At 44.3% G+C, this 11,063-nt stretch overlaps 1 protein-coding gene across 1 annotated transcript in view; it reads right to left on the bottom strand.

Annotated features, from left to right (window-relative positions):
* Positions 1 to 1,126: 1,126 nt before the first annotated feature.
* Positions 1,127 to 11,063, bottom strand: part of LOC144610037 (transmembrane protein 150A) — a 63,835-nt gene continuing 53,898 nt past the window's right edge. The window contains exons 4-7 of the mRNA XM_078428510.1: positions 10,610 to 10,677; positions 8,716 to 8,846; positions 5,999 to 6,176; positions 1,127 to 1,780 (exon numbers count right to left, since the gene is read on the bottom strand). Coding sequence (XP_078284636.1) covers positions 1,557 to 1,780; positions 5,999 to 6,176; positions 8,716 to 8,846; positions 10,610 to 10,677 — 601 coding nt within the window. The 3' untranslated portion in view covers positions 1,127 to 1,556. The remainder of the gene's footprint in view (positions 1,781 to 5,998; positions 6,177 to 8,715; positions 8,847 to 10,609; positions 10,678 to 11,063) is intronic.

Here is an 11,063-nt window from a genome sequence, read left to right as displayed (position 1 = left end):
CTGGATCCAGAGTGACCGCCTAATCACACCCATCACTTATATACACAGCCATACAAAGTAGTTCTTGGATACACAAAGTAGTCCCAGCAATATCACAACAGTGACGTGGCTGGGTGGGGTATACAGGAACTTCTGCTACTTCAACCATTTCCTCCTTCAATGCGGTACTAACTCCTCTTCCATCAGTTCTTCAGGTGCTGTTTAACTGGAGCCCAGAACAGAACAGAGGGACACCCCGCTTCCATTCATTTCATGCAATTTCTCCCAGCGGAAATGGCCTTGCTGTTCCTAAGGCTTAGGAAGCTCCATAGATGGCAGGCCGGGAGGAAGGATCTGATCCATTGCAAGTGCACGTGACTGTTCAAAATACCCTGAGAAATTACTTCCCTTCGCAGTCATGGAGACCACCTTCCCATCAACAGGGTAAAGCAGTCATTAGAAATGTTGGGCCCAATCAAAGATACTGGAGGAGCAAGATAGACCACTCGACCCTCAAAACCTCATGGCGCCATTTTAGTAGGCAGAAACTTGCAGAAACATTTTAAAAGAGAAATAACAAAAATCTGTGAATTGATAGATGAGATATATTCTGCATTTTAATGGTATCATCACACGTTCTGTTCCCCCAAAACACTGATTACACTGCGAGAGGCAGAGCGAACGGCGGGGTTTGCCTACTAAGATGGCGGCCGCTACGCTCCTTTGCGTACTGCACTTCAGTATGGGTGATTTCAACGGAGTGGTCCATCTTGTTCCTCTAATATCTTTGGGCCCAATTGTCCACCTGCTCTCCCGCCCTCAATACCGTGACTGGGTTCTGCACCTACCCTGATATGAGATGTGGACATCAGGCCCCATCGGTAGCACGGAGTCGTGTATAGTAGGCAATGGCCGATCCATTGTCAGCACCTCACCCTTGGAAACAAGGCTGCGGCCTACAACTGCAGACCTGAAGGCAGCCAAGTGCCTTATGGCGGCTGGGCACAGAAGGCCAGAACCTCAGGGGAAGCTGGACTGTAATGTTAGCCATTACCTTCTTTCTGCCCTCCTCACCATTTGACCGGCCCAGTGTATTTCCTCCAACGCAAAAATGGTGGAGCAGCCTCAAAGCCCAGTGGCGGCTCCTCTGGGAACCAAGTGATGAAGCTGAACAAAGTTAATGGAGGCTGTCCAGGAGCACCTTTTCCTTGTTCATATCTTTGTTGGATTGTGGAACATGCTAGGCGGGGCCAGTGGGAACTCAATGGCAATGCACAGACAGCAAAAATATATAATTAACATTTTTTTTAACTTAATTACTGTACATTCAGGAGCTGAGAATCGTCAAGAGACACTCAAGAGGAATAATTGGGACAATGATTTCTCCCGTCGTCTCACGCTGTGTAAAAATGGATGTTGGATGGAAAGGAAAAAGCTATCCTATAGATTCCAAAGAAGAAACAAACATGTTGGTAGGGACTGAAAGGCTGACAGTACATCATCTAAATAGAAGGAAGAATCATGTGGTTCCAACTGCCCGCAATTGCACAGCCCGTCGTGCTTGGCGTTCCCGCTGCTCATTTGTCAAACGTCGACATATCTGTACCTCGTTGTTCCGACAGGATCGCGATCTTCTCATCGTCGGGCCTGCTGATCAACACGAGGAGAACTGAAGAGCTGATGTAGTAGAACTCAAAGACAAAGGACATGATAAAAAGATAGAAATTTGTGGCCAAGATCCATTCGCAAATGGCTCCTATGTGTTGCTTTGTGAGATCGGGGTGGACAAAAAAGACCAGATCTACAACAGAGTTAAGGATAAAATACAGCAAAAACAAACTCATTGTCAGAACATATGGACGCATACGTTTTCTCCCTCTCCCATGCACGAACCCACCACCCACCTCACTTCCATCCCTTTCCGTAGAGCTCTGTGTGACGTCTACATCTTCACATGCACTGGATAGTTCATCCTAACGTTAACATTAAACCCAACCGCTTAATCCAACTCACAAGCGACCCCTTCCCTTGCTTTTTAACTTTTACTTTGACTCAAGAGTGTTTGTGTGAAAATGCATTTGACTAGTCCAACCCTTGACCATAAAGGAGATATTATAGTCTGAAAGAAGAGAAAGCATCAGGAATAAGTTAGTAAACTCTCAAGTCTACACTTGGCATTCAAAAAGATCCTGATCAGCCCTGTCCTTGTCCATTTTCACATCTGCTTCCATATCTCCTAATCTCCTAATTGGTCTCCTAATCTGAGGAAAGACATTCTTGCCATAGAGGGAGTACAGAGAAGGTTCACCAGATTGATTCCTGGGATGGCAGGACTTTCATATGAAGAAAGACTGGATAGACTCGGCTTGTACTCGCTGGAATTTAGAAGATTGAGGAGGGATCTTATAGAAACTTACAAAATTCTTAAGGGGTTGGACAGGCTAGATGCAGGAAGATTGTTCCCGATGTTGGGGAAGTCCAGAACAAGGGGTCACAGTTTAAGGATAAGGGGGAAGTCTTTTAGGACCGAAATGAGAAAGTTTTATTTCACACAGAGTGGTGAATCTGTGGAATTCTCTGCCACAGAAGGTAGTTGAGGCCAGTTCATTGGCTATATTTAAGAGGGAGTTAGATGTGGCCCTTGTGGCTAAAGGGATCAGGGGGTATGGACAGAAGGCAGGTACAGGATACTGAGTTGGATGATCAGCCATGATCATATTGAATGGCGGTGCAGGCTCGAAGGGCCGAATGGCCTACTCCTGCACCTATTTTCTATGTTTCTATATCCTCCGCTACCTCAGTCTCCTCTAGACAGTCTCAGCTTTGATGATACTCTGTTTCAATGGGCGTGGAGAGAATCAGAGATCTACACCAAGAAATTTCTCCATATCTCAGTTTTAAATGATCAAATTTTTATCCTGAACCTATGCCCTCTTGTATGGACTTTCTAAGGACAGGAAATCCCCCTTGGAATCTACTCTCAGATCTATCCAGCAAATTTGCAGAGGACACCAGAATTACTCATATCGGTAGACATGAGAAGGGCCATCTCAGTTTACCAAAAATCTGGGTTAAATAATGAAATGGGCTAAGGAAGATGGAACAGCAGATTGAATTTAACTTCTTGGCTTCAAGGATTCTGTCCTTGTTACAGACCATTCATTCTCAATCTCTATTTATGGGTCTATCTCCGCATCCCAGGAATTAATCTTTTGAACCTACACTGCAAGAAAAGTACATTTCTTCTTAGCCATGGAGACCAAGATTTCATACAGTATCCCAAATTATATTCTTCCGACATGCAAGATTCTGAGAAGGCTCGATAAGGTCGTTGCTAGGAACTGTTTAGATTTTGTTGGAATGGACTCCTTCATTTTCTGAGGAAGTGAAAGAGGAAGTGCACATCATTGAGTCGTCGCAGAAAAATAACTGCAGATGCTGGTACAAATCGAAGGTATCACAAAATGCTGGAGTAACTCAGCAGGTCAGGCAGCATCTAGGAGAGAGGGAATGGGTGACATTTCGGGTCGAGACCCTTCTTCAGACTGATGTCAGGAGGGCGGGACAAAGAAAGGATATAGGTGGAGACAGGAAGACAGTGGGAGGACTGGGAAGAGGGAGGAGGGGAGGAAGGAAAAAAGAGGGACAGAGGAACTATCTAAAGTTGAAGTCAATGTTCATACCGCTGGGCTGCAAGCTGCCCAAGCGAAATATGAGGTGCTGTTCCTCCAATTTCTGGTGGGCCTCACTATGGCACTGGAGAAGGCCCATGACAGTAAGGTCAGACTGGCAGTGGGAGGGGGAGTTGAAGTGCTCAGCCACCGGGAGATCAGGTTGGTTGAGGCGGACTGAGCAAAGGTGTTGAGCGAAACGATCGCCGAGCCTGCGTTTTGTCTCGCCGATGTAGAGAAATTAACATCTGGAGCAGCGGATACAATAGATGAGGTTGGAGGAGGTGCAGGTGAACCTCTGTCTCACCTGGAAAGACTGTTTGGGTCCTTGGATGGAGTCGAGGGGGGAGGTAAAGGGACAGGTGTTGCATCTCCTGCGTTTGCAGGGGAAAGTGCCCGGGGATGGGGTGGTTTGGGTAGGAAGGGACGAGTGGACCAGGGAGTCACAGAGGGAACGGTCTCTGCGGAATGCAGAAAGGGGAGGGGATGGGAGGATGTGGCCAGTAGTGGGGTCCCGTTGGAGGTGACGGAAATGTTGGAGGATGATTTGTTGGATACGCTGGCTGGTGGGGTGGAACGAGGGGGATTCTGTCCTTGTTACGAATGGGGGGAGGGGGAGCAAGAGCGGAGCTGCGGGATATAGAGGATGCCCTAGTGAGAGCTTCATCTATAATGGGAGAGGGGAAGCCTCGTTTCCTGAAGAATTATATCATTGAGTCATCGATGAAATTCCCAATCAAGCTTTTTCTATGAGTAATTTCCACCCTCACATTCCCTTAGAGAAGTTGCAGTTAAGAATTGTTTCAACTACACATATGAAAATCTTTGTTCATGGCAGGATTTACTAATTCTAGTTCAATTGCATTCAGTTCTGGGCACCATGTTATAGGAAAGATGTTGTCAAGCTGAAAAGGGTACAGAGAAGATTTATAAGGATATTGCCAGGACTGGAGGGTCTGAGCTATTGGGAGAGGTTGAGTAGGCTGGGACTCTTCCTTGGAGCGCAGGAGGAAGAGGGGTGATCTTATAGAGGTGTATAAGATCTTGAGAGGAATAGATCGGGTAGATGCACAGTCTCTTGCCCAGAGTAGGTGAATCGAGGACCAGAGCACATCAGTTTAAGGTGAAGGGGAAAAGATTTAATAAGAATCTGAGGGGTAACCTTTTCACACAAAGGGTGGTGGATGTATGGAACAAGCTGCCAGAGGAGGAAGTTGGGGCAGGGACTATCCCAACATTTAAGACGCAGTTAGACACAAAATGCTGGTGTAACTCAGTGGGACAGGCAGCATCGCTGGAGAGAAGGAATGGGTGACGTTTTGGGTCGAGACCCTTCTTCAGACTGAGTCAGTCTTTCAGAAGCAGTTAGACAGGTACTTTGAAAGGACAGCTTTGGAGGGATGTGGACCAATGCTGGCAGGTGGGACTAGTGTAGCTGGGACACGTTGGCCAGTGTGGGCAGTTGGACCAAAGGGCCTGTTTCCACACAGTATCTCTCTATGACTATGACTCAAGGGTTATCTGGTAAATGTGATTAGCTTGCCTGGCACTAAGAATTGCACTCCAGTTGAACCCATTTAAAACATTATCAGATGCTCATGAATAGTCACTTTCTAACACGTCAGTAGATAGTGGCATCACAGAATGCTGGAGTAACTCAGTGGGTCAGGCAGCATCTCTGGAGAGAAGGAATGGGTGACGTTTCGGGTCGAGACCTTTCTTCAGACAGAGGGAGAAGGTAAAATCGGGCCGTGCGGGGCTGGGGAACGGTAAGGTTGGAGGCATTAGGGGGCAGAGCGCCGGATTTGGTTAGATCAGTGATGACGTTAGTGATCAAGGTCTGGTGCTCGTCGGTGGGGTCATGGTCCAAGGATAAGTAGGAGGAGGTGTCTGGGAGTTGCCGTCTGGCCTCAGTCCGGTAGAGGTCAGCACGCCAGACTACCACGGCACCTCCCTTGTCAGCGGGTTTGATGACTAAGTCGGGGTTGCTGCAGGGTGAGTGGATGAGTGCTGGATCGGGTTTCCCCCCACTGTGCAATGAGGTGGACTGACGCAGCCATTTGCAATGAAAATGAGACTCTCACAGGTGATTATCACAGCAAATGGCTTTCTGAGCAAGATGGTCTTTTGCATTGTGACCAAGGCAGGGTGGATTTTGACAGCTTAAAAAGCTCTTTTAAGTAACCAACATAAACCCAATGGACCATTTGGTCTTCTTTTATTCTGTAGTATCCTCCGATTCAGGAATGAATGTTCCCCTGTATCATCGCCTCTCATTCAGTTTAAGTTCAGCCAACAACTTGGTTGAAAGCCATTCTTTCATCGCCTGCAACGTCAAAGAAGGATACAGCTGATGGAAAAGACCACTTGGAAACTGGTCAGCAGTCCACGAAAAGGCACCAACAAGCATTCCTTTCCTGTTATATGGACCCTGAATGTTAAAGTTGTCTGTATTATGCAATAAATACAACCACTGATAAAGCATAGTGCAGCCCCAAAGTTATGTAGCACCATGAGAACCGATGGCTGTAAAGGAAACAACACATTAATACTCCCTCACTTTAGTACAACGGCTGAAAGTACACTCAAGTAGCATCACAAACACATTACATTGAAGTTACATTCGTAAGAAATCCGTACTGGATTACTCCTCAACCATAATGAGCAGATGAAAGAAAGCTGCCGAGAAAGTAAAGGAGGCACAATCTTGAAGACCTGTCTTGAAGAAGGGTCCCCATCCCAAAATGTTGTCTGCCCATTCCCCCCATAAGTGATCCCTGATCTACTGGAGGTAGACACAAAATGTTGGAGTAACTCAGCGGGTCAGGCAGCATCTATGGAGGGAAGGAATGGGGGACGTTTCGGGTCGAGACCCGAGTCTGAAGAAGGGTCTCGACCCGAAACATCACCCATTCCTTCCCTCCAGAGATGCCGCCTGACCCGCTGAGTTACTCCAGCATTTTGTGTCTACCTTCGATTTAAACCAGCATCTGCAGTTTTCTTTCCCACCTGATCTACTGAGTTCCTCCAGCAGCTTGTTTTCTGCTAATATATATTAATGTCCATTGGTCTATCACAATGTCCCCTGACTCTGCCATTCCTATTTCCTATCGTTCGCAATATTCATCTTTCAGATCACTCACTGATGTTTATTTTTCATTATTCATTATGGCCAATACTTTTCAGTTGGATTTCCCATTTACGCCACCTTCTAACATTTCGATGGCCTCCCCATTTAACATTTTGCTCATTGTTCAACAGCCCCCGTTTATCCACCAGTGCTAATATCTTTCATCTTTACTCTATTTAGAATGCATCCCTTTAATAGAACGATCCTTTCCATTTCTATCCTGCAGTACAGAAATCTTTTTACATCCCCTCCTTTAATTTGGCTGCCAAGGACAGATTTTACTTATTTTCTATCCAGCTTGTTTTTATCATCTTAAGGTGATCGTACTGTTTAGCAGGTGGAAAGTGACTGTAAAATGAAAGAAACATGGAGGATAACAGTGTAATAGCCATATTGCTCAGGCCACCAGTCGAATTGAGAAATGTTATCAGATGGCCAATCTAATTATGCATTTTACAAAATTACCCATAGGGGAAATATCTCCCTGTGATTTAAACTTCTGGGAGATGAACTGACTTCAACTCTTCAACTTGGAGTTTAGAAGAATGAGGGGGGGACCTTGTTGAAACATACTGGCTAGTGAAAGGCTTGGATACAGTGGATGTGGAGGGGATGGTTCCACTGGTGGGAGAGTCTAGGACTAGAGATCATCACAGAATTAAAGGATGTTCTTTTAAGAAGGAGATGAGGAGAAATCTCTTTAGTCAGAGGGCGGTGAATCTGTGGAAATCTTTGCCACAGAAGGCTGCAGAGGCCAAGTCAGTGGATATTTTTAATGCAGAGATATGGGAAGAAGGCAGGAGAATGGGGTTAGGAGGGAGAGATAGATCAGCCATGATTGAATGACTGATCAAAGTGGTGAAGAAATGGGACTCTCATTATCAGTGAATAGATCATGTCAGCCCAAACCCATTCCATGTCCGTTCATAAAACCAGAGATGAAAATCTGGAATCTAACTTGGTGCGTTAACTCCATGGACAATGAATGAATGAGCAGAAGCATGCAACATTTGCCATTTTTGAGTAGACTTGATGGGCCGAATGGTCTAATTCTACTCCGATCCCTTATGACCTTGTAACTCATTGAACAGTGTATTTCTGAATACCGTATATCTGACCTGTACGAATTGTTAATTTTTACAAACGTTTAAAAATGGCAAACGTTGCATGCTTCGGCTCATTCATTCATTGTCCATGGAGTTAACGCACCAAGTTAGATTCCAGATTTTCATCTCTGGTTTTATGAACGGACATGGAATGGGTTTGGGCTGACGTGGTCTATTCACTGATAATGAGAGTCCTATTTCTTCACCACTTTGTTCAGTGATGTCTAAGTCACTTTTGAATCCCAGTCCCAGAGACAATGTTCATTAGCTTAGTTTAGTATAGTTTAGTTTTGTTCGGTTTATTATTATTGTCATGTGTACTGAGGTACAGTGAAAAGCTTTTGTTTATGTGTTATCCAGTCAAAGAAAAGATTATACATGAATACAATCAGGCCATCCACAATGCATAAATAAAGGATAAAGAGTACAACAATTAATGCACGATAAAGTGCGATAAAGTCAGACTAAATGTCTCCAATGAGATAGATGGGAGGTCAGGACTGCAATCTTTCATCTTTTTTTAATGTCCTTCCCTTTAATAGAAATACCCTTCCAATTTCTATTCAGCAGTCTGGATTTCCTTTTACACCCCATCTTTTCATCAGCTGAAACATTTTGCTTACGGACAAAAATTGTCCTTATTTTTTATGACGTTTGCTTTTATCATTTTAAGGTGATCACACTATATACCTTTCACATTCTGCCTTATTCACATTTCGTTCATCGGGGAAACATTTAACGACAGGCCGTCCGCGACGTATATATCAGACATTTTCATTGAAAGGCTGAAGTAAAGTAACTCTATCTCGTCTCATTCACAAGCACTTACGTTACAGTTTCCAGCAACGAAGCCTCCCGCAGAACCAAAGAAGCCAACAATCATGGCAACCTTACTCAATGTAGCATCATCCACTTTTCGATCCACTATCTGAGCATGTCGAAAAATACACACGATAGCGACTGGAAGAATCAGACCAGGGATAGGTTGTTAAATAGGTTACTTCGCCTAACTTCAAGCCATTTGACACCCATTTACTCTCTTGTACATTCCTTCCCACAATTGGGAACAAATTGAAGTCATAAAGATTGACTGCACAGAATATTAACCCCTTCCTGTCTACAGCATCCCTCTCCCCATCAGAACTGCCCCCTCCATCGACTCCTTTAAGTCCAGGCTCAAAACCTATTTCTACTCCCTAGCGTTTGAGGCTCATTGAGGAGGCGCTGTGAACTGTTTGCGTGCTACTGTATGTTTCATTTTTTTTCCATTGGAACCTAATCAGATGTACAGCACTTTGGTCAACGTGGGTTGTTTTTAAATGTGCTATACAAATAAAATTGACTTGACTTGACTTGACTACATTACTTTTGCTTGTCAATTTAACCTAATTCCATCATCTCGTGTCTTCATCTTATTCGGGAATTAATGCATTTTCCCCTTATATAGATATCAATTGATTCTTCTTTGGAAATTGTAAGGCATTCCATGTCTAATAATATCTGAAAGATTTATTAGACAATAGACAATAGACAATTATTTGTTTTAATTGAAACACCGTTGGGCTAAAATACTTCATTTTCTCACTATACTCTCAGTATACTGAGTATATTCAACCCTGAGTTGAATATACTCAGTTGAACTGTGTATATTCAACAATTCTCTACATAAAAATAAATGTTGCCACACATGGCTTTTTCCCAGTGACTATTTTTAATTTTCGTTACTGTTCCTTAGTTAGAAACTCTGAAGAGGGTCCCCACCCAAAATATCATCTGCCCATTTCCCTCTACAGATGCTGCCTGATCCACTGAGTTTCTCCACCATTTTTTTGTCGCTCAGAATTTCAGCATCTATATAAACTTTCCTTTCGGCTGTCAAATCCCTTCAAAATTTTAGAAAGCTACATTAATTATTTTCCGGCTCTGGTGAAAAGAGTGAAACAAATCATGTCTCAGCGCGTTAAATTTTGCATTAAAAAATATATCTTCATCTTGCATATTAACAGAGAACTAACACCTCTGCTCTATCGGTTTCAGCTTCATTACACGCACAAGCCATTAGAGTGATCTAAATGAGAAAAATAATTTCAAATCATCTGGTGTTACATTTTAGGTCATTTTTGGGATGCAAGGCAAAATCTGTTTAGAAGTGGCAGCTCAATGGTCGTGGTGCTGTCTCACGCCTCTTGCAGCGCCAGAGACCCGGGTCTGATCCTGACTACGGGTGCTGTCTGTACGGAGTTTGTACGTTCTCCCCGCGACCGCATGGGTTTTCTCCGAGATCTTCGGTTCCCTCCCACACTCCAAAGATTCACAGGTTTGAGGGTTAATAGGCTTGGTATAAGTGTAAAATGTCCTTGGTGTGTGTCGGGTAGTGTTAATGTGAGGGGATTGCTGGTCGGTGCGGACTCGGTGGGCCGAAGGGCCTGTTTCCACGCTGTATCTCTAAACTAAACTAAATGGATTGAATCTATCCCAAAGGTCTTTACCACTGGCAAAGAGAGAAAACCTTCACGCAACTAATCTACATTGACCCAGATCAAAAAGAAGTCGTGTAAATTGATCCCAAACATGCCCACAATATGAAGGAATGTGCAATATTAAGAAAGGATCCCTCTAAGTTATTGTTATCTGGAGAACTGGGAGTCAAACTGCACAGCGTAAAAATCTATTGAGTAAAAACAGAAGAACTTGGTGCAATATTACAATTGCAGTATACTCACATAACACAGACACAGCATTGAGCACGGCGCTGTAGAGGGAGTTTTCAGGGAGGTTCATGCCACTGGTGCTGAAATCAAAAGTCAGATATGATCGTGGGGATAATGCTCTCTATTCAGTGACGAGGAAGTAGGGGGAACAAAAATAACATGAAATCACATGCCAGTGTGGCTCCGGATGAGAAATGGACTATCTGGGATCCTTACACTTAATTCATTACGGTTAAGTTATAACAGTATAACAGAGCTTTATTTGTCGTTCGGTACCGAGGTACCGAACGAAACTACATAGCAGTCATAGAAAAAAAGAACACAAGACACATAGCCCCAACACAAACGTCCATCACAGTGACTCCAAACACCCCCTCACTGTGATGGAGGCAACAAAACTTCCACTCTCTTTCCCATGCCCACGGACAGACAGCTCGTCCCCGACCGACCCGCACAGTCCCCGCAA

Source organism: Rhinoraja longicauda, chromosome 35 (genome assembly GCF_053455715.1).
Source record: "Rhinoraja longicauda isolate Sanriku21f chromosome 35, sRhiLon1.1, whole genome shotgun sequence".
Taxonomy (NCBI): Eukaryota; Metazoa; Chordata; class Chondrichthyes; order Rajiformes; family Arhynchobatidae; genus Rhinoraja; species Rhinoraja longicauda.
The sequence above is the reverse complement of the archived record's forward strand: the minus strand, read 5'-3'. Positions and strand labels throughout refer to the sequence as shown.